Genomic DNA, 25,165 nt, shown 5'->3' on the forward strand with positions numbered 1-25,165 from the left:
GGGATGAACTCATTCATAAAAAAGAAGCAGAGAGCAGAATGGATTAAAAAACAGAATCCAACAATATGTTGGGTACAAGAAACACCACTTGAAACAGAGAGACATACAGAGAGAAAAAAATAGAGGGCTGGAGCAGAATCTATTATGTTTCAGCTGAAGGGGTAGCAATTATGATTTCAGAAAAAGAAAAAACAGATTTAATTAAAAGAGACAATCAGGGAAACTACACTATGGTAAAAGGTACCATAAACAATGATGTAATATCAATACTAAACACATATGCACCAAATGGTATAGCATCCAAATTCTTAAAGGAAAAGTTAAATGAGTTACAAAAGCAAATAGATAGTAAAACTATAGTAGTGGAGGACCTCAATTTTCCCCTCTCAGAACTAAATTAATCTAGCCATAAGAAGATAAGATAAACAGAATTTTGGAAAAGTTAAATATAATAGATCTCAGGAGAAAACTGAATGGGAATAGAAAGTATACCTTTTTCTAAGCTGTATGTGGCACCTTCACAACAACTGACCATGTATTAGGGCATTAAAAAAAAAACCTCACAAATACAGAAAAGTAGAAATACTAAATGCACCCTTTTCAGACCATAATACTATAAAATTTACATTCAATACAGGGCCATTGAGTTATAGATTAAAAGTTAATTAGAAACTAAATGATCTAGTCCTATAGAATGAGCGGGTCAAAGAACAAATTTTAGAAACAATAAATAAAATTAGGAACTAGTTTTATGAGGAAAAAAATGAAATTAATAAACCACTGGCTAATTTGATTTAAAAAATAAAACCAAATTATCAGTATCAAAAATGAAAAGAGTGAGTTCACCATCAATGAAGATAAAATTAAAGCTTATTAGGAGCTATTTTACCCAATTATATGACAAATCTAACAAAGTGAAATGAATATTTACAAAAATATAAATTGCTCAGATAAACAGAAGAAATAGAATACTTAAATAACCTTATCTTAGAAAAAGAAATTGAACAGACCACAATGAGCTTCCTAAGAAAAAATCCTTAAGACCAGTTGGATTTACAAGTGAATTCTACCAAATATTTAGAGAACAATTAATTTCAATACCACATAAATTATTTGGGAAAATAGGCAAAGAAGGAATGCTACCAAATTCCTTTTATGACACAAATATGGGGCTGATACCTAAACCAGGAAGAGCAAAAAAGGAAACAAAACAATAAGCCCATTTCCTTAATGAATATTAATACAAGAATTTTAAATAAAATACTAGCAATGAGATTATAGCAACCTATCTTAAGGATAATACACAGTTGGGATTTATACCGGGAATGCAAGGCTGGTTCAATATTAGGAAAACTATCAGCATAACTGAATATATCAATAACAAAACCAACAGAAATCATAGGATTACCTCAACAGATACAGAAAAATCTTTTTGACAAAACACACAACATTCATTCCTATTAAAAAAACATTAGAGAGCATATCTTTTCCTTAAACTGATAAGTAATATCTACCTAAAACCAGGAACAAGGTTTATGTGTAACAGGTATAAGCTAGAAGCCTCCCAATAAGATCCAGGGTTTCTAAAGCAAGGATGCCCATTATCACCACTATTATTCAATATTGTTCTAGAAATACTAGTTATAGCATTAAGACAAGAAAAATAAATTGAAGGACTTAGAATAAACAATGAGAAAACAAAACTATCACTCTCTGCAGATGATATAATGGTACACTTGGAGAATCCTAGGGGATTAACTAAAATATCTGAATAATTAACAACTTCAGCAAAGTTGCAGGATGTAAAATAAACCCACAACTTTTCTATATATTACCACGAAGTTCTACAGGAAGAAATAGGAAGAGAAATTCTATTTAAAATAACTGCAGACAACATAAAACATTTAGGAGTCTACCTGCAAAGACAAATCCAAGAGCTATGTGAACACAATTACAAAACACTTCTGACACAGATAGTCATATCTAAACAGCTGGAGAAATATTAATTGCTCATAAGCAGACCAAGCCTCTGTAATAAAAATCACGATTCTATCTACATCTACTTATTCTGTATCATACCAATCAAACTACCAAACAAGTATTTTATAGAGCTGGAAAAAATAATAAAATTCATCTGGAAAAACAAAGGTCAAGAATGTCAAGGGAATCAGCGTTTAAAAAAAAAATGTGAACGGAAGTAGTAGCCTAGCAGTACCAGAACTCAAACTGTATTAGAAAGTGGTAATCATCAAAACAATCTGGTACCAGCTGGGAAACAGTGTGGTAGATAGGTGGAACAGATTAGGTACACAATATACAGTAATAAATGACCATAATTATATACTGTTTGATAAATCCAAAGATCCAAGCTTTTGAGACAAGAACTTCTTGACAAAAATTTCTGGGAAAATTGGGAAGCAGTTTGGCAGAAACTAGGAATAGACCAACATCTCACACCATATACCAAGTCAAAATGGGTACATAATTTAGATATAAAGGGTAATATTATAAGCAAATTTGAGAAACATGGGAAATTTTATCTGCCAGATATATGGATAAGTGAAGAATTTATGACCAAACAAGAGAGAGGGAATATTACAGGATGTAAAATGGATAATTCTGATTACATTTAAATAAAAATTTTTTCGCACAAACTAAAACTAATGCAGCCAAGAAGGAAAGCAGGAAACTGGGGTAAAAATTTTTACAGCAAGTTTTTCTGGTAAAGGCCTTATTTTTCAAATACATGAGAACTGCGTCAAATTTACAAGAATATAAGTTATTCCCAAATTGATAAATGGTCACAGGAAGTTTTCAGATGAAGAAACCAAAGTAGTCACATGAAAAAATGCTCTAAATCACTATTGATTAGATATTAGATAAATGCCAATTAAAACTCTGACAAATCACCTCACATCTATCAGATTGGCTAATATGACAGAAATTACAAATGGTGGAGGGGATGTGGAAAAATTGCAACACTAATACACTACTGGTAAAGTCATGAACTGATCTAACCAACCTGGAGAGCAATATGGAACTATGCCCAAAGGACAATCAAATTGTGCATTCTCTTTGATTCAGTAATACCACTTCTAGGTCTATATACCAATATATCATAAAAACAGGAAAAGAACCCACACTGTTCTCCAAAGTAATAAGTTCTACTTGCCCAAAGGGCTATTAAACTATGCATACCCTTTTGACCCATTAATATTACTACTAGGTCTGTATCCCAAAGAGATCAAAGAGAAAGGAAATGAATCTAATATAAAAAAAATTTATAGTATTTTTTTTTTGGTGGCAAAGAATTAGAAATTGAGCGAATGCCCAAACAAGTTGTGGTATATGGCTGTGATGGAATATTACTGTTCTGTAAGAAATGTTACATAGGATGTTTCCAGAAAAACCTGGAAAGACTTACATCAACTGATGCAGAGTGAAGTGAACAGAACCAGGACAACTTTGTACAATGATCAACTGTGCATGACTTAGCTAGTCTCAGTAATACAATGATCCAAGACAATTCTGAATGACTTAAGATGAAAAACGCTATCCACCTTCAGAGAAAAATCTAATGGAGCCTGAATACAGACTGATGAATATTTTTTTACTTTATTTTTCTTGGGTTTTTTTTTTTGGTCTGTGTTTTCTTTTCCAATATGGCTAATATGGAAATATATTTTTCATGACTGCATATGTATGAGCTATATCAAATTGCTAGGCTTCTTAAGGAGGGGGGAAAGGAAAGCAGGGGAGAATTTGGAAGTGAAATTTTTTGAAAGCTAATGTTAAAATTTTTTTACATGTAATTAAAGTGGAAAAAAGAAAATATAATTTGATTAACTCTAAAAAGAATAAATGACTAAGAATTACAGAAATAAGGAGAGGGAAAGGTTAACTCCCTAAGGGCAAGGGATAGTTTTCCTTTCTTTGCATTCCCAACCCTTAGAACACTGAAAATCAGGAGTTATTCTAATTTTTAAGGTCTATCCTTATCAGATTCTGTCATTTTCTTCTTTTCTTTAAGTAAAAAGAATTCTAAATCAAATCTCTGGTGTAATTAAATTCTAAACAGTGCAAATGAACAACTGGTTTCCATTATATGTTGTCATTCACCATATTTTCAAACCACATATGCAATCAGGTCATTTATAATAATTATCATAGGAAACTTACATTGACTAATCCAAAATAGTGTTCATTGACTGGAAACTGTTCTGGACCAATCTCTTTCTCTAAAGCCGAGGCATTGGCGCCCTACAAAATGAAAAATAAAAATCTTAGTATTTACAAATGTTTTCACAAAATCTTTAGCCAGTAACATGCCAGCAAAGTAAATCAATTATACCTCTTATAGGTAAATAAAAAAACCCCATCATTTATTTCAAGAAAATAAAGGGTTGCCTCCCCCCTAAAAGGCATACTAGTCTAAATAATAGTTATGACTATGGGCTACCCTGCCCCCCCATATTTTTGAAATAACAAAAATATAGTCATGCACTGAACAAAAATATTGATTATAAGGCTACATTTAAATTTTATACTAGCTAGATTAGGAAAAAAAATACAAGCTACATTTGGACTGATATAATATTTAACTAAAGGCATTTATAATAACTGGATTTTTTCCATCATTCTTCAAAATCCTAACAGCCCAATCATAGTTATATTCAAACCTTTTGTTTACTCAATTTAATTCAACAAATATTTATTCTACAGAGAATTATCAAAGCCTTTAATATGTACACTGCTTTATGTAGTTAGTCTCTAATAATAGGATATCCTTTCAATTCCTCTACCAATTCCTAGAAACTTACTGCAAGATGCAAGTAATCCACCTCACATTCAGATTGGCAAAAATGAGAAAAGAAGAAAAAGTCAATTGTTTGGGGGACAGTAGGAGGACAAGCACACCAGTGAATTGTTGTTGAGGCTACAAATTGGTGCAATCATTCTAGAAAGCAATTTGGAATTATACTCAAAAAATCACAAAAATGTGCACATCCTTTGACTCAGCAATGCCACTAGTCATATACTCCAAAGAGTTTAGAGACAAAGGAAAAGCATCCTATGTGCAAAAATATTTATAGTAGTATTTTAATTTTAGTAAAGTACTACAAATAAAGTAGCTACTTATTAATTAGGGAATGGCTGAAGAAATTTTGGCCCATGAATATAATGGAATATTATGCCATAAAAAAACAAGAATATGACTGATTAAGAGAAACCAAAGATTTGTATAAGAACTAATGCAGAATAAAGTGAAGAGAACCAAGAAAACAATTTACATAACAAACCCAATAATATAAAGGAAAACAACTTTAAATTCTGATCCAATCATGACTTCTGATGAAGCATGCCTCCCCACCTCTTAACAGAGTTGCAACAGACTAAAGGTATGAAATGAAATAATATGTTTATTTATTTTTGGTTGACCAGATTTATTTGTTGTGAGGAAGGGAACTATAGTGTGGAATATTGCAAAAGACTGTGTCACATATGCTGATTGATTTGGCTTAACTGCTTTTTTTCTTCTTTCCCTCATTTTTTTTTTGTTACTAGATACATTCAGAAATGAACAATATAAAACAAAAGACCTTGATGAAAAGGGTCAATACTGCAGAGGTTTCAGAAAGACAGACACCCAAATACACAGTCCAAACATTCTGGAAAGCAATGTGGCTTTCTGCTTTAAGGGAAAAAAAAAACCTAACTAAAATGCTTATAACCCTTTGACTAGGAGATGCCACTGCTAGATACTTACCCTAGTGTAAGGGATGACTGAAATTTGTTTCCACAGAAATTATATGAAACATGACTTGAAGTCATACTGGTGGCTAATATAAGAGATAAAACTGCTTGGGGGGGGGAGGCGGGCAGTGGGAGATGTTGGCCACCTTATAATCAGCCTAAGAGCAAACTCCTTTTCTCTGTTCTGAGAAGGGCTTTTTCCAGTGTATCTTAAAAAAAAAAAAAAAAAAAACAGAACAGGTGTGGCTCACTAGGGATAGATAATGGGACTTTTTATCATGGTTATCCTGGGTTCAAATTTTCAAATTCACAGCTTTTGTCAATTTTTTTAGCAAATAAAAAAATTCCTTTCTCAAGCTATCAGATGCAGACAAATGAGGAGGAGACTAAAAGTATTTTTTAGCTTGGCATTTCCTTTATTAAATAAAGAATCAAGTATATGAGGATGAAAGGGGGGGGAAGGAATTGAAATATGGAAACAAGAAGATGTAATCCTGGGGTGTAAGACCCACATGGGGGTGAGGTTTAGATAGGCTGTGAATTCTGAAATGCTGACCATTAAGACGTAGGGCAGAAAATTCAAATCAGGATGATTATGAAAGAGTTTTTTAACTGTCTTGAGGTGTGCTTGTGCCTACAAAGTGACCCTTTTTCACAAGGGTATAAGGGCCAGGTCACCTGTCAGAAATGATGTGAAATAAAAATTTTTTTTTTCTAAATTCACTCATGGCCAGGGGGAATTCCTTGGTAAAGCTGATGGGGAGCTGGGTGCTTGTGCTTGGACCCTAATTCTAACATTTCTCCTTAGCCTCTGCTTGAGTGCCTGTGCCTGGACCCCAGTTCTAAAATCACATCTCTCCCTAGCTTCAAAGCATTAGCCCTAGCAGTCCCTCTCCAGTTCAAGGGCAGCATGCCTTAACAAAACACTTATCTCTCCTCCTGATACTGCGACCAGCTGCCCCTATAGAATTTATTAGTTTGGACTCCCTGTGTATTGCTAATTGGCTGTACACTGGGAAATAAAAATATTTACTATTTACTGACCTTCCTGATATGTATCCTAGACATAGTCAAATGTCTAACAAGACATTTGATGGAAGCAACCTGGATATTCCAGCCAGCCCCGACCTTTGGTTGACTTGGTGACATTTCATGGTCAAAATCACAACCCCAGGTGGCGTCCCCCTTGGGTTATTTCCCAGTGAACTCTGGGTAAGATACCTGCACACTAGATACAAAAAGTTCATGTTCCTTTAAGAACTGACCACCCCTTACCTACTCCCTAATCCCACCCCAAAACACCTAATTGACAGGTTTTACCCCCAAATCTTGTATTTAAACTCTCCCTGTAGCCCTGTAAGGTAGTAATAAATCTTTACACCTTGACTTCAATGTTTGAGATCTTGAATTCATTCCAGACATCCTCGACCCTCTCCAGTACTCCAGAGACCTTAAGCAGTTAGAGTCTGTAAAAGTGCTCCACCCTCAAGATCCCTTCCTAAGCTGTTAGAGTCCATAAGGATGGGTAAAACCAATTCGATTCCTGAATCCCTGGGTTTTTCCCCCTCAAGAAAATGATTATTTCTCACACGAGGGACGTTAAAACAAAAATAAAGGTTTGTTCTCTCTCTCTGTATATATACATGGAAGATGTTTACATCATTCCTTTTTTGTGGATAGAAAAGCCCTAAATACAAAGTAGATGTCTATCAATTAGAGAATACCTGACTAAACACAAAAGTAATAATCACTGTTAGGAAATTATAAACTGATTATGATGAATACAGGAAGGAGAGCAAGATTTACATGAACTTAATTCAGAGTGAAGAACACCATAGACACAATGACTACAATATAAAGGCAAAGAAAATCTAATGCTATGCTCAGGGTATGCCAACAAGCCAGTAGATGGAAACAGATTAAGATAAATGGGGAGGGGGGAGAATGATAGCTGGGGAATCTGCAGGAGAGGGGTTTATGTTGGCAAGGTGAAAGGCCACCTCATTATGTGAAATGAGTGAAGGAAGATGAGTAGCAGAAGACATCTGGGTGATGAGTTAAGAAATAAGGGATAAGAGGCACCTCTCAGCAAATGGCCTCAATTTTTGTAGTAACATATGAATGGGTGGGTGAAAGGGGTGGGGAGAGGAGTAGCCAATGGAAATTTGAAGAAGAGTTAAAAGGTTTGGAATTCAAAGCTAGAAGAGATCTTGGAAATCATCTTATTTGATTCCATTTTATGGAATGGGAAACTCAGACCCAGAAAAGCTAAGTGACTTGCTCAGTCACAGAAGTTGTAAGCAGCAAGAACAGAGTATACAAGCACAAGTTTCCTCACTGAATCCAGCAGTCTTCTACTACACCAGTTTCATTGGAGGGCTAGATTTAGAGAACTTTCCAACTTCTGCATCTGCTACAAACTTCTACAAAAAGTCACCTCTCCAACAAGAATACTGCCTAAAAGGATTGGTTTCTGATGCCACTGGATTAGAATTTATCTACCTTGCAGATAAATCCCAAATACATAGATTAAAAAATACAAAGAATCTACAAAAACTGTTGGGAAAATTGGAAAATGGTTGGGCAAAAACTGGGCACAGACCAATATCTTACACCATATACCAAAATAAAGTCAAAATGGGTTCATGATTTAGGAGTAAAAGCTGATACTATGAGTAATTTGGGAAAGCAAGGAATAGTTTACTTATCAGATTTATGGAAAAGTAAAGAATTCATGACCCAACAAGAGATAGAGAGCATTACAAAATGCAAAATGGATAATTTTGATTATGTCAAATTGAAATGTTTTTGTACAAAAAAAGCCAATGCAACAAGAATTAGGAGGGAAGCAGAAAATTGGGAGAAAATCTTTGTAACTAGTATCTCTGATAAAGGCCTCATTTCTAAAGTATACAGGGAACTGAGCCAAATATATAGGAATACAAGCCATTCCCCAATTGAGAAATGGTCAAAGGATATGAACAGGCAGTTTTCAGAGGAAGAAACTAAAGCTATCTATAGGCATATGAAAAAATGCTCTGGATCACTACTGATTAGAGAAATGCAAATCAAAACAACTCTTAGATACCACATCTCTCCTGTCAGATTGGCTAAAATAACAAAACAGGAAAATGATAAATGCTGGAAAGGATGTGGGGAAATTGGAACATTGTTGCATTGCTGGTGGAGTTGTGAGATGATCCAGCCATTTTGGAGAGCAGTTTGGAACTATGCCCAAAGGGCTATAGATATGTTCATACCCTTTGACCCAGCAATACCACTTCTAGGGTTGTATCCCAAAGACATCACACAAGCGGGAAAAGGACCCATATGTACAAGGATATTTATAGCAGCTCTTTTTGTGGTAGCCAAGAATTGGAAATCAAAGGGATGCCCATCAATTGGGGAATGGCTGAACAAGCTGTGGTATATGAAGGTGATGGAATACTATTGTGCCATAAGAAACGGGGATGATGCAGACTTCGTAGCAACCTGGAAAAAACTACACGACATAATGTTGAGTGAGCGGAGCAGAGCCAGGAGAACGTTGTACACAGCCACAGATATACGGATTCCGTGAGGACCAACCCTGACAAACTTCACTCTTCTCAGCAACCTAAGGTGCAAGGACAACTCCAGGGGACTCACGAAGGAGAATGCTATCTTCATCCAGAGAAAGAACTGTGAAGTTTGAATACAGATCGAGGTGCACTACATGTTCACCTTTTTTGCTTCTCTTTTGTTTTTGTGTTGGTTTTTTTTTTTGGTTCTGTTTCTTCTTTCTCATGATTTATTCCATTGATGATAATTCTTCTCCACAACTTGACTAGTGCATAAATTAATTCAATGCGAAGTTATACATGATAGTTATATGAGATTCCATGCCGTCTTGGGGAGGGAGGGGAGAAAATCTGGAACTCAAACTATGTAGAATTGTGTGTGGTAAACTAAAAATAAATAAATTTTAAAAAAATACAAAGAATCTGAAGATGGAGGTAAAGAATTATCTGCACAAACTCAAAACAACTCACTAGAAGTTTAGAAAAAGATTTTAGGACTTTGTTCAACTAACAAAGAACTGGTCATTATCATATTTAAATATAGGCCAATCCATCAACTAGCAGGAAGGGATTAGCTCTCTGGAGAAAAGGATCATTTAATCAGGAATGTTGGAGGTGGCATGGGAGGGGGAATGAGATTTAGCTGGAGCAGGAAGTTTGGGGCACTGGAAGAGAAGAAAAGCACCAACGAGGCAGTGTGGGCCAGCAGCAGAGACCAGGAAATGGAGAAGGGACTGTATAATGGAAGGGAAAACAACCAGGCTTCCCCTGGGATAGTCAGTATCATCTTCCATACCCAGTAGATCAGTAGCCAAATTGGAGGAAGGGTCTGAATGACAGTGAATTCAGTTCCCTCTGCTGCAAAGGATAAAGTTGAGGAGCATCTTCTCTCATTCCCTCTCTCCTCCTGTTTAAGAGGAACTAGGAAAAAATACCTGTTTCATCATGGCTGGTGTATTTGGGAAGTTTGATTCTCCTTTTATAAATTAGCTCATTGCCATTATCTATGGGCACTTGGCAGGAAGGGACACCTTCTAAGGTTTTCTATTCCACAAACTACAATTCTAGCCTGGGAGGTTAAGACTTCCCTGGGGGCTATAAATCAAATGGTGTCCTGATTTTCAAACAAAAGAACAGAATGGAATCAGTAAACCATAAACCAGTAGGCTCCAATTCTATTCCTATGAGAATTCTTGAAAGGATCTTTAAAGAGAAGGCTAACAAAATATCTGGAAAGGGAAGAAATGATTAAAAAGAGCCAATATGACTTCATCAAGAACAAATCAAGCCAGAATAACCTCATTTCCTTTTTTTAGAAAGGATAACTGAAGTATAATTTACCATGATTTTTAGCAAAAGTTATGATAAAGTTCCTCACACTATTCTTATGGAAAAGATGGAGAGATACTAATTATACAATCATACAGATTCGAAACTGGATAGCCAAACTCAAAGAGTTCAGTGTCACTGTAGCAGACCTCAAGAATCTGCAGGTGACTTTGCGTATATTTAACATTTCTATCATTGACTGTCCTAAAGGCATAGATGGCAGGTTCAAATCCGCAGAGGACATAAAGCATGGTGGGATAGCAAAGGATCTTGACAGGATAGATTGGGCTAAATCTAATAAAATGAAATTCAACAGGCACAAATGTAAAGTCTTACATGAAGATACAAAAAAAAAATCAGCTTCACATATTATTATCACTATACACGATTACAGACACATGGTATTTGTGATGACTAACTTTGATACACTTGGCTCTTCTCAGAAACACAAGGTTCTAAGACAGCTCCAAAAGCCTCATGATGGAAAAAGCTATGCACGCCCAGAGAAAGAATTATGGAGTCTGAATGCAGTGAGGCAAACTATTTGCTCTCTTTTTTTTTCCTTCTTTTTTGGTTTTGTTTCTTTTTTCTCATGGTTCATTACATTGGTTATAATTCTGCTTTACAACTTTACTGTTGTGTAAATAAAGTTTAATGTGGAGGTATATGTACATAGGATTACATGCCACCTTGGTGGGGGTGGGGGAGGAGAAGAAGGGGGGGGAAATTTGGAACTCAAAAACTTGTGGAACTGAGTGTTGTAAAGTAAAAATAAAAAATAAATTTTTTAAAGAAAGACGGGCATAGACCCTCTAGCTCTGTAACACACAGTATCAAACGTGTGAAAATGGATGCATCAGAATTTGTCAGACACAGTTAAGTTTAATACAGAAGGAAATTGTTTTCATATTAAGGGAAAAAAAAATTAAACCTTCAGATGATGAGATGTTACCAAGATAATGTAATCATCATCTCTAGAAATCAAGACCTTTGAACTTACTATACACGAAATAAACTAATCCACCAGAGGCACTTTCTGATCTGAATGTTTCTGTTGTTCTTTTAAAAAAAATTGACAACTATTCCGAATGAACCATCTGATTGCTTTCAAATTATACAGAAAACTATGCATTTTCCTTTAAAAAGTTTTTAAAGGAAAAAAAAATAAGATTCATAAGAGTTCTACAACTGAAAGAAAAACGCTGAAAATAGTATTGAGTAAAAAGAGTTGTGCTAAAAATAGCTTCCTTAAATACACTCCACCCCCTAATAATTATCATCATTAGGTTTTAAAAATAGGATCCTGACAAGAGACAGATCAGATGTCAGAAAACCAACCTAAACCTATATAAGCTCATCTCTCTTTAGGTTGGCCACTAAATGTTGAATTCTTCGGCCACAGCCAAAGGAAAACAAGTAAACAAGGAAAAATTTAAAATAGTCCTCAGTCCTCTTGATACTTCTGTAGTGACTATAAGTGTCACCACACGCAGACACACAATTGTGGCAGAAAAGAGGGTCAGAGGATGCAAAGAATCACAGTTTTTAAACCCTCTATAAATATTAATTCAACTATTGGGCATGTTGAATGACCAACAAGCTAACAGCGGAGGAACTCAACCATGTCAGCACTGACATTTTCACCATGAATGAAAACTGATGACCTAAGTTGCAGCTGAATAGAAAAATGGTTCACAGGGAACCTAAAACCAAAACTTAGCATCATTTGCAAGAGAAACTAGACCTTTCCCAGTAAGTGGAAAAAAAAAAAAAGAAAAAGGTAACTAAGGATAACCCCCTCTCCCAACTATTATTTGGCATCATTCCAAAAACTCAATAATAGCAATAAGAGAAAGCAACTAAAAGCATAATTGGCAAAGGAGAAACAAAACCTATCTACAAGATGGCGGGATGGCTTATTTTGAAAATTCCAGAGAATCGGAGAAGAAACTAATTGATACAGCCTCAGTAAAGCATCAGAATACAATATAAATTGGCAAAAGTTGTAAGCTTTTCCACACAGCAACAAAGACCAGAAGGAAATAATAGAAATTTCATTCAAAATAACTATAAAATGCTTGAAATGTATAGTAGTCAATCTACCAAGACACTCAACATAAACAAAATTATAAAACTACTGAAAAGGAGACAATTAGACGAATATTTACTGATTGTGGTAGAACTTAATAATAAAAATAACTCCCCAAATTAACATACAGACTGCTATACCACCACTGACCTACTGGTTATATGACCCTGGGTAAGTCACTTCACTTCTCAGTATCCTAGACCACTCTCTAAGTCCTAAGTTTTGGAGAAAGTTAAGACCTGTATTGATGGAAGAAGTTTCCTTACCTGGGAACTCCCTATGTGAGTCAAACCACAGATTCAAGTGTAACCTCTAAACAGAGCAAAACAAAATGATAAAATTCATTTGGAGGAGGAAATAGTCTAGAATCTTAATGGAAATAATTGTGGGGAGGGGGGAGAAATAGAGCAAAAGAGGATTAGCACTTTCCTATGTCAAACTAGATTGTAAAATCAGTAATCAGCAAGACTAGTTGGTGAGCTTAAAAAAAAATCAGAAAAGTAAATTGATTTAACTGACCAGTTAAACAATGACAAGAATCAACTAGTCTCAATAACCTTGGTTTGTGGTCAACTCAAGAATATAAGATATTTGGCAAAATATTTCTCCTATTCAACAAGAACTTCGAGAAAACAGGAAAGCACTCAGGCAATGCCAAGATGAATGAGTGAATAAAATTTTTTTTTACTGTGCATCAATGGTGTCAGGCACTGTTTAAGGGGTTGCTGATTCATATACAAAAGTGAAATTGTTCCCACCCTCTCGGAGCTTATATTCTAATATGGAGATACAACATATATAGACAAGTGGAGGCCAGGAAAGTCAGATTATGAGTAGAGGCATAGGGTAATCAAATGTCATGAATTTTCCAGCAGTAACGGTAGAATTGAGTTATGACTTCCTAGATATCAATGGGTAAAAAAAGGGAAACAGAAATGGGCCACAAAGACACCGACAAGATATCCAGAAGAGACAAAGGAGACCAAAACTAGTACCTGTTTTCCTGATGATGTCTGGAGGTAATAGGAAGCATTTTCTGGGGACAACTATCTAAAGGAGAGACTAAAAAAGTTTATATACCAACAATCAGCACAATTCAGGACCAGGGCTCAACTCCAAACTCTTCCAGGAGGGAGGGTGATATGATCTCTAGAGGTCATGTCTAGAAGTTCACTGTACCAATTAGGAAGAAAAATGCATAAGCAGGGGAGGTAGCAAGATGTAACTACTGGGTGGAATGTGAAGCATGAAGCATTGATTGGGACTTGGTAAGACCAATCAATCAGGATGAGTTTATACTATATATGAGACAGCGTGTTTGAGCTGTCCACTAGATCTGGACTCAAAAGACTTGGATTTAAATCCTGGTTTTACTTTTTACTTCCTGTATAACCCTTGGACAACTAAACCTCTCTGTGTTCTCAGATTCTTCATCTTTAAAATGGGGGAACTAGCCTATCTGATCTCTAAGCTCCTTTCTAGTTCCAAAGCATATTACCTATATTCAAAGCTACTGAATACTGAAAGAGATACAATGAAATTATAAATGATTTCTGCCCTCAAAAATTGTTCTGGCCATTTGGGGGGAAAAAAAAGACCGACACAATTCAAAAATTTAAGTAACCATAATATTTATAGAAAAAGTTCAAGGCAACTAGAAGAGATATTTCAATGCATCATAAATACATGATTAAATGCCTGGCTTTCAGAAAGTTACTCAAAAGATCCCAGTTTCCTCATTTAAAATGAAACAAAAAGCATTTATTAAGCACCTACATATGCAAAGCACTAAAAATACGAAATTATCAACAGTCCCTGCTCTCAAGAAGCTTAAATTTTTTAATAGGAGTGGAGCAAGTTCTAGCAGCTTTGGGATATTAGTAAAAGTGGTGCTAGAGATGCAAACTAGACTTTTATAGAATCAGAGATAATGAATGAATGAATGTATTCCAGGCATGAAGATGGGAGGTGAAGTGTTGCAAGAAAAGCAAGAAAATTAGTGTTGTAGGTAGCAAGAAAGCTAGTGTGTTGTTGGACTTCTGAGTGAGGAACACAGCATGCTTGGAAAAACTAGTTGCATTCAGGTTACATGGGCTTTAAATGTCAAACAAAGGAATTTGTATTTAGTCCTAGAGGTAAGAGGAAACCACTCAAGTTTAATGAATAGTGAGGGAGTGACATGGTACAATCAGTGCTCTAGGAAAATCATTTGATTTTCTGTGTAGAAGATGGAATAGGTGGGGAATAGACTTGAAGCCGGGAAACCAATCATGAGACTATCCCAATTGTCCAGGTGACTGACTATAAATCTCATGGAACAATAGTAGAATAAAAATAATGAGTCGATGTTTCTGGGAAATGCCTACAATTTTTAAAGGAGTTCTGTAATTTCTTGAAAGATAATCCAGCCTCCAACTTTTCCATTCTGGGTCCATTTGGTTTTTGGTTGTTTTTTTTTTAAGTGTATTTTTAGAGCTTAAATGACACTAAATAAAATGGCATTTCTATATACAGAATATAAAACTATACATGAAATTGCAGGCCACTGTTTATGTACAGCTTGCTTTTTAATTATAATATATTCAAAATGTAGCTTTCAAATCTCTCCTCTGTCTGCAATGCTTTTATTCGTTTTTCTTCTTTGCATTTTAAAAAAGATACTTCGATGACCCCCTTTTGTTTTTCTTTCTTTGTTTTTTGGTTACTCTATCCTTCTCTCCCCTCTCCCTTGTAACAAATAAGCAAAATAAATTCCCACACTGATCACGTACCAAAATGTGTTTTATTGTGCATCTTCAATCCATTATTGATTTTTCAAGAGATGGGTAGCATGCTTCATCAATCTTTTCTGAAAGAATGGATGGTTACTGAACTGATCAAATTTCAAGTCTTTCAATGTTATTCTACTGTACAAATCATTCTTCTTGGTTCTGCTCACTTCACTCGGCATCAGTTCATAAGTCTTTCCAAGTTTCTCTAAAGCCATCTTTTCTGTCATATTTTATAATACAACCATAACCCATAACATTGATATCCTACACTTTGTTTAGCCATTCTTTAATTGATAGCTCCCCTCTCCCCCACTGGTTTACAGATCTTTCCCTCTACTATAAACATTTGTGTACTTAAGGTTCCTTTTTCTCTTTCTTTTACCACTTTGAGGTACAAGGGTAGTAATGGTCGAAGGGTATACACTAGTTGGTGACTTTGGACGCATAGTTCTAAACTGATTTATAGTACAGCCATGTTCTACATAGAACAGATCATGTTCCATTTGTGTTCTCTTATATCATTTATACACATTGACTGATGGTCAAGCTTGATAGGCTAACCACCCAACTACATGTCATTATCTGGGCAATATAAAGTCTATCCACTTGGACTCCCCTGAACAGGTGGTTAGGCCAAACTCTTTGAATGGTTACAGATCTCTTCTGGAAGGCTCTGAAATGTTTCAGAGTTTGATACAACCAGGTCCATTTTTTAAAATCGATCTTATATTGCTGTTTTATGCCCATGAGACATGGAACTCAGCATCCAAAGATTTGAAAACGAGCAGCATATAGGACAACAGATTGGTGCAGAGAGGATATGAGGAAGCTGAAACATATAACCAATGAGGAATTTCAAAGAACAATGTAAAAGATATAATGTAGGAAACATCTGATAAAAGAAGGAAAATTGGGCTGGTCACTGGATGAGGATAACATGCAGATGATGAAAGTGAATGGGAATGAGTAAACTTTACTCTCATTGGATTTGGCTCAAGGAGGGAATAACATACACACTCAATTGGGCATCTTACCCTACAGGAAAGTAGGGGGGAAGGGGATAAGATGGGGGCAGGATGATAGAAGGTAAGACAGTTAGTCGGAAGCAAATACTTTTGAAAAGGGACAGAATGTAAGGAGAAAATTGAATAAATGGGGGATGGGATAGAATCAAGGGAAATATAGTTAGTCTTTCACAACATGACTATTGTGGAAGTGTTTTTCATGATACATGTATAACTTATATTGAATTGCTTGCCTTTTCAAGCGGGGGGTGGGGGGGAGTGGGGAAGGAAGAAGGGTGAGAATTTGGAACTCAAAGTTCTAAAAACAAATGTTTAAAAAAAGTTGTTTTTACATGCAACTGGGAAACAAGATATACAGGCAATGGGGTATAGAAATCTATCTTGCCCTACAAGAAAGTAAGGGGAAAGGGGAAATCAAAATACACACCATCCTGGGGTGAGGGGAGAGATGGGGAGAAAATTTGTAACTCAAAATCTTGTAGAAATGAATGTTGAAAACCAAAAATAAATAATCTTTTTTAAAAAGCAGAATTTCAAAGTTTAGCTCCTTGAAGATAGTAAAATTACAAGGGATGGTAATGTCTAAAGTGTAGATTCTAAAGTCTGGTTGAAGTGGGTGAGGAGACTGATGGCAACTGTGAAGCTATAAAACTGTGTAGTCAAGATATGAATGGGACTATTACTATCAGAAAGCGCACGACAATCCATTACCTTATGGCTCAACCAAGAGTACCTGTGACTGGGCAATCCAGAACTCCCTTTGCTAGACACTATCTTCCCTATATGTCTTCTATCATTTTATCAGAATATAAACTCCTTGAAGGCAGGGACTAATCTGTATCCCTTACATTTACCACAGTACCTGGCACACTGCGGGCATTTAGCAAATGCCTACTGATTCATTCATTCATATAAATAAATATAAAAGATCTTGGCAAAATGACAAAAAATGGATATACTCTACAATCAGAGACAGAAAAAAACAAAGACATATTGGAACTTCAGAAAAATCTGGACGGATTGTAAAACAAAAATATGTTTTTGCTTGTTTTTTTTGTTCATTAATTTATTGCTACTTCATTAAATGCGACAGTTTTATGTAAGATCATACACTTTATTTTGTTTGCCTCAATATGAGTTTCTACTGATAGCAATTAAGTTTATAATATAGCAGTTTTTAAAATCCACCATAAATCATCCATTAATTTACCAAAACTAATTTATTAAATCATTCTAGAATCCACGTTCACCCTACCCATATGTTCTCCATAACTTTGTAGAGTTCAATCACATCTCCCTCAGACACATGATAATTCTACACTAGAATACTAATTGTGTCTTTAATTACTAAACAAAATGGAAATGTGTTACAAGCAGGAATTTCTTTAATTGATAGTATATACAATGAATAAAAGTACAAAACAACTGACTAAAAATAGAGCTGTAACTTCATCACAAATCTAAAGATGACAAGAAACTGAAGCTCATTAAATATGCCAGGAGTTTCATCTGTCAAGAAACATTCCCTTACATATAAATCAAAATTGTTCTCACAGGGACATTTTAGTGAACAGTACATTTTACAAAACTTCCATTTCAGTTAATGATGATTATCTAGCCAAATATATAGCTACATTGTGAGACAGCTATGCAAGGAATTCAGTAATCTTTTAAACTCAAAGATTAAATACTAATTTGTTCTAAGGAATTCATAGCTTTTATAAAATACTTTTACAACTTTCAATAAAAATGGTAACTTTTTTTCATTAGAAACTAAATGATGTAACTGAGGCATGCTTGTCTGGCACATTCAGGAGGGCATAAAAGAAATTGCAATGAACTTGGGAGACAGGAAACCAGGTTTCAAATTCCACCTAATATCTGTGAGTCATTTTATAATACAAGTACCTTTACTTTTGGAGTTTCAGTTTCCTGATCTCCAAAATGAAGGTCAGACTCGTACTATCTATGTCATGTTCATTGTATAGAAAACTTTGTAAGGCTTAAAGTATTATAAAAAAAATACATACAGGCTGTTGTTACAGTTTATAAAAGCCATTCATTCTCTTAGGGAAACTGCTACCTGTTCAAACTTTCCATATGCTGATGACCTTGGAATATCATGGACTAACTACACCTACTGCTTTCCCATTCTCTCCCTCCTCCAACTTTCCTCTTTACATTGCAACTGTCATTTCTTATTGGCAATTCTCATTTGTAATAAAAATACCGACTAGACAAGTCAAAAGAAGGTGGGGATAGATTGTGGGGTTAGCCCACAGGAGCCTCTATCTTTGTACCACATCTGACAAAGTCCTTTGTCCTATCCCTGAAGGCAAGAGATAGTTTTGAGGTACATAAGAAGAGTTTAGTGGATTCAGAATTGGTTTACTCACTAGAACCAAAGAATAATCATCAAAGTCAGTGTCAACTTAAAGTTATCCCAGTTCCTATGTGGTTTATTTTGTCAGTGACTTGAATAAAGGCATAGGTGTCATGCTTAAAAGAATGGCAGGTGACATAGAAGTAGGAGGGACAACAAAGCATCCATAAAGATCAACACACTGTAACACTACCAAATCTAATTAGACAAAATTCTGAAGTTTAACAATAACTTCAAAGAACTACAACTAGGTTCAAAGAATCTATTTCATAAGTATAAGATAGGTAAAAACAACTACACAGCAGTTTATCTGAGAGTATCTAAAAGTTTTACTGTGAGAAAATCAAATTGATATTGTCTCCATTTCTGTAATTGATTCTAATCTGCATCACTGCCGACATTCTGTATTCTGCCTGAGTCGTGATTCTTTGTGCTGAGTTAAATTCAGAAACTCAGCTTTCCTCTCCAAGTTAACTAAGTTCTAGAAGTTCAGTTTTCCTGATAATTACTGCTCTATTCTTGTGTCAAGGAAATCTGTTATCCTTGAAGGATGCAGGTGGATGCCAAGGAGTGTGGTCTGTTATTTCTACAACACTGGCTGCTCTTCAAGAAAGTCTGGTCTGTTACTGCAGTGACACTAACTAGCCATGCAAGTGGACACCACCAATGAACAGGGACAAGATGAAAGGAGGGCTTGCTGTTAACCCTGCGTTCCAAATGTCCAACTGATCATACCATCCCCCACGTCAATGATGCTTCTGACCTTATAAGCAATCATACTGCTTTCCACATCTATGACGCCACCTAGTTTTTGGATGTTCCTTTAGTCTGTAAAAATGATTTGTCTGCCCTCATTTGGGGTCTTTTGGCATGCTGAAAAGCTAAAGCCCCCTTTTATTACTAACTACTAGCCTTATCAATGAATTGAACATGCTTGGAACTTTGTGCCTCAGTTTACTTTAATTTCAATCACAAGTGGAATTCAAATGCAGTCAGCATAGCGCTCAGCATAAAGTAGGTCCTGCTGTGCTATGGTCAGTCTACACATAAAATACTATGTTCATTACTAGACATTTTAGGACATATCAGTGATAAAATGGAGAATGCCAAGAGAAACATGACGAGCATGGTTAAAGGGCTTGAGATCACGTCATATGAGAACCAATTAAAGAAAATGGAGACATTTAGCCTTGACTAGAAAAGACTGGTGGGGGAGGTCACAACAGCCATGTTTGACTTTTTGAAGGGTTGGTTGGTTGTTGTCCTTCATTCTCGAAGACGACCAAAATGATATCACTATTCTAGAATCAAGTTACAGTGTGTCCAATTCTGGTTGATCAGACCAATACGAGATCAGAATGCTCTACCACAGGTTGTCCAGGTGAACATTTGGGTTGGATTCTCTAAATTTGCACATGTTGCATTTCTTTTGAGTTACTTCAATTCTGCTTTGTTTACAAAAGACAGCACCTTTGCTGATGAGGTTACCCCATACCGGGCACTCCTGCGCCAGTGTCTCCCATGTCACACAATCAATTCCAAAGTTAAGAGAGACCTTGAGAATGTCCTTGAATCACTTTTTCTGACCACCATATGAGCACTTGCCCTGTGTGAGTTCTCCATAAAACAGTCTTTTTGGCAAGCGTACATTTGGTATTCGAACAATGTGGCCAGCCCATCCAAGTTGCACTCTCTGCAGTACAGTTTGAAGGGTAGTCATGTGAAAAAAGAATTAAGATTTATTCTGCTTGGGGCCAGAGGGAAGAAATGGGGATAACTAGGAAAACTGCAAAAAGGTAGACTTTAGTTTAACATAAAGAAAAACTTCTTAACAATTAGAATTATCCTAAAGTGTAGCAGGTTGCTTCATAAGAGAATACACAGGTTTCCCCTCATTAGAAGTCTTCAAGCAAAAAGTGATCATTTGTTGCAGATGTTTTATCAAGAATTCTCAGCCAGCTGTGAGTTAGATTAAATGGTCTCAGACAGTATGAGCACTAACAGCTATGTTATACTATGGATTAAATAGTTCTTTGTGACCCAGACTAGGAATCTTAACATTTATAATACTTTGCTATAAGAAAATATTTTCCAGATAGTAAACTTAAAAGCAAATTTCTGGAATATAACCAGGTTATAGCTGCAAGATTTATATGCAGCTATTAAGATGTGCTACTTCAGTTCATTAGCTTTTTCAGAGGACCTAGGATTGAAGATTCCTTCAATAATCTTACTTCCTCTGCTGAAAAAGTTTGAGGATATATTTTTAAAAAGATAATTTTTTGACACAGTAGGTATTTTCCAATACCCTCCCAAAGAACCTCATTTATAAAATGGATTGCTCAAAATAATTTATCAATTGTTAATGGAAAGGAGACAAGTATCCTTTAACTTTGACAACCTTGTACTAATACTTAAAATAATCAAGGCATATGCACCTGCTTAGTATCAAATGGTAGTTAAATTCTTAAGAACTTGAAAAGACCCTCCAAATCAAATTGGAGATGTCAATGAAATGGTGAGAAAAGGTAAGGAGGTAGGGAAAGTATGATTCAATAAAAACAAATGTAGAGACCAAACATGGAGATCATGCAGCCTCATGCCTCTATAACATGAACACTTTCTTTAAAAAAAAAAAAAGAATTAGAAGGCTCTGGCCACGGTGAGCACTGAACAATGTCACAAAGAGATCAAACTTGTTACATTTTAACGGATAGGAAATTATTTATTACAAACATGAGAATTATCCCTGAGTCGAACTAAATCAAATTATCATTTTTTTCAAAGCTAAGATCAGAATTTATAACAAATGAAGACTAGTAAAGAGAAAACCGTGTGATCTACAATTAAGAAGATTTTACCTTGAATTATTTAAACAAGGTAGTGAAAATTTTAAATTGGAAACGAAGGACAGAAATCACATCAATATAGATAACAATTTTACCCAAAAGCTAAACCACTAAGTTAAATTCTACAACGAGACCATAAAAACCCAGACAGCACCAGTCAGCAAATAGCTGACTAACTTGCTAAAGAGAAAACGACAGGGGTAGCTAGGTGGCACAGTGGATAGAGCACCGGCCCTGGAGTCAGGAGGACCTGAGTTCAAATGTGATGGCAAACACTTTATACTTACTAGCTGTGTGATTCTGGGCAAATTACTTAACCCTGAGTGCCTCACCCACCTCCCCCACTAAAAAGAGAGAAAATGATGGCTGCCAAAGGCATTACCAGATGAAAATATAAACTCATTTGTAAATTCTTACAAAGAAGGATGACAGACAATTATGAGCAATAACATTTCATAAAGCAGAAAAAAGCAGCAGAGAATAAAACCAACTAAAGAAAGCTTGGCAATATACATCCAACTAAGCAAAGTCATCCCCATGGGCTTTCAAAGATGCAAATGAAAACAAGATAACTAACGGAAGAAAATAGAAAATATATGTAAAAATGGTTGTAACAAACTGTTTCCTCCATCAAATAATGGAACCCCTATATATATGGATCCTAAAAGATCAACTTCAAGTACTTTAAAAGAAATACAAATGGCACTAAAAAGAACAAAGATAGGAAAAGCAGCTACATTAATCAAGTATATATTGAGAAGACTGATAATATTCTAGGAGATAAAATGATGAGGGCACTGATTTACGAGGTATCTGAAGGAGAAGATACGGAAAGCATGAAAAAAATCTCAGACCTTGTTAACATCTTTATGAGAGTTTTATATACACAGGTTTGTATGTGTGTGCTTCTCTATGTGTGTGTATACATACATACATACACACACACACGCATATACACACAATTGAGGGCACCCTTAATGAGGGTACTACTAGGGAGCAAACTTGATGGTCCAGTGGGTATAATACCAGACCTGGAGTTGGAAATTCAAATCTGGCCTCAGCCACTTACTAGCTATGATCCTGGGCAAGTCACTTAACCCTGTTTGACTCAATTGTAAAATGAGCTAGAGAAGGAACAGATGAGTTTCCTCATCTGTAAAATGAGCTAGAAAAGGAAATGGCAAACCACTCCAGTATCTTTGCCAAGAAAAACCCAAATCAGGTCATGAAGAGTCAGACAAGATTGAAACAACTGAACGAGATGACTTTCACAAATAATATTTAACAATGAACCACATTTTTACCATCTCGAAAGTGACTAAAAGATGTAGAGAATATAAGATTCCAGATACTTATTTGTTGATTACAAAAAAGCATTTGACTCTACAAAAGCACTACCCGGCAGGCTCTTTAATAAGAGAGTATCTCTCATCTGTTATTATCAAGATCATTCTAAATTCTTTGGAAGATTTAACAAAAGAAATAGTCCTGTTAAATGACTCTCTGATAATAAACATCAGGTAAGGCATAAAACAGGGAGATGTATGCTCACCAAAAGTATTCATCATTGTGATGAAAGAGATCCAGCGTGGAATTCAGGTTGAAGAGGGATTTCCCTGTGGATGATGAGGTCCTCCAAATGCTCCTTTTTGTAGATGACACTGTGTTGATTGCATCAAGTCTCAAATCATTGAAGAGACTCCTAGAAGAGATCTGTAATCACTCAAAGGTGTGTGGCCTGTCCATTCACATGGAAAAGACCAAATGATGAAGCCCAGATTTTTAAATTGCATCTGGAAGGCCATTCTATAGAGTTTGACAGACAGCAGAGACAATGAACTAGGCCCAGATTTGAAAAGAAAGAGGAGAGCAGGCTGGAATGCTTTCTGGGAAACTGCAAAGCACTCTTACTGACCCCAAGCTTCTCCATGAAAACAAAGACCTCTCTTTTTAACATAAACATTTTACTGGTATTGCTGTAAGACAGCAAGATTTAGAACACCACTACCTCCAAAGAACTAAAGATGAACATCACACAGAAGACAACAGTAAGGCACATGATGAGTGTGAGTAGGCTACAACATAAAACCAAAGATGAACTCTGAAGAACAAGAGTAAAGGAAGTCAAGGAATTTATGACAGAAAGAGAAGATGGGATGGTAACTTGGCAAAAGAGATGATGAGGGAACAGCTAAATTGCTCCACTAGTGCTGCTCCTCACAATGTTGGAAGAAAGGAAGACATTTACGACACTGGACTGACCCCCTACAGAGAAGTTTTGAGAGAACATGGAAGAGAATTGCAGAGTGGGCAGGCATGGATAGGCTGCAATCTCTTTCCATGAAGGGAACTCCAAAACTGATGAGAACATGAATAAATCTGAGTATCCTTAGTAGACAGCATAGTACCTGATGTATAGTAGGAGCTAAATTAATAAGTGCTTTTTGATTAGCGATCTCATCAGTTCTCATAGGTACAATTTACACAATCTGTCCCCACGCCTAGGATGTTCTCCCCCTTTATCTAATATGCTAGTTTTATTTAACTAACATTAAATAGTACAAAAATAATAAATTTGTCAATTTAAAAGGAAACAAATAGAAAATTTCACAACTCAGTACAATTATCAAAGTGCTATTTAAACCTTGAAAATGAAGTTTAAAATAACTGAATCTTGCTTATTTATCCAGCAAGCTCTAAATCAAATGCTTAAGAATTGAAAGTTTCTTTATTAAGAGAAAAAAAGAATGTTAATTGCCTAGAATTATAACCTACTAGAAGTAAAACCTTAAGGAGAAATTGTAATTTGTCAAGTGTCATGTACAGCAGTCACAAAATGTCTTATAATTATAGTTTGGATGCAAGAACCTTCATTAGAAAGCCTACCCCCAAGTTTTTATTAATGTGTAATTTGATAAATTAGTGTTTTGAGTTTTGGTTTTTTTTTAAAGTTCAGCTTTCTCATTGCCATGTTTGACATAAAATGAATCAGTTATTTTGGGATAACTAAAATGAAAAATATTCTACACACAAACACACAATCTACTTTAAAAATAAGTTAAAAGAATGCTTATTTTCTTCCAATTTTTATATGTATAAATCTGGTACTGCTTTAGAATCTGTGGTCTTTTTCTGAAATTTACATTGGTAACAATCCAGTTGGGGGGGGGGGAGGGAGGAGAGGAGAGGATGTGAGGGAAGCACTAATCTAGGCCAGCTAGGTAGTGTAGTGGATAGAGGGGTGGTCCTGGAGTCTGGAAGCCCTGAGTTCAAATCTTCTAAGATCTCTGACAAGTCATTTAACTTGTCTGCCTCAGGTTCCTCAACTGTAAAATGGGGCTAACAATAGCACCTACCTCCCAGGACTGTTAAAAGGATCAAACGAGATTTTTGTAAAGCATTTAG

At 35.6% G+C, this 25,165-nt stretch overlaps 1 protein-coding gene across 2 annotated transcripts in view; it reads right to left on the bottom strand.

Moving 5' to 3' along the window:
* Positions 1-25,165, bottom strand: part of USP12 (ubiquitin specific peptidase 12) — a 134,590-nt gene that overhangs the window by 60,182 nt on the left and 49,243 nt on the right. For both annotated transcript variants that reach the window (XM_036745292.1, XM_036745291.1), the window contains exon 2: positions 4,180-4,260. In XM_036745292.1, the coding sequence (XP_036601187.1) occupies positions 4,180-4,260 (81 nt within the window). The remainder of the gene's footprint in view (positions 1-4,179; positions 4,261-25,165) is intronic.

The sequence above is a fragment of the Trichosurus vulpecula genome, chromosome 2, assembly GCF_011100635.1.
Source record: "Trichosurus vulpecula isolate mTriVul1 chromosome 2, mTriVul1.pri, whole genome shotgun sequence".
In the NCBI taxonomy this organism is placed as follows: Eukaryota; Metazoa; Chordata; class Mammalia; order Diprotodontia; family Phalangeridae; genus Trichosurus; species Trichosurus vulpecula.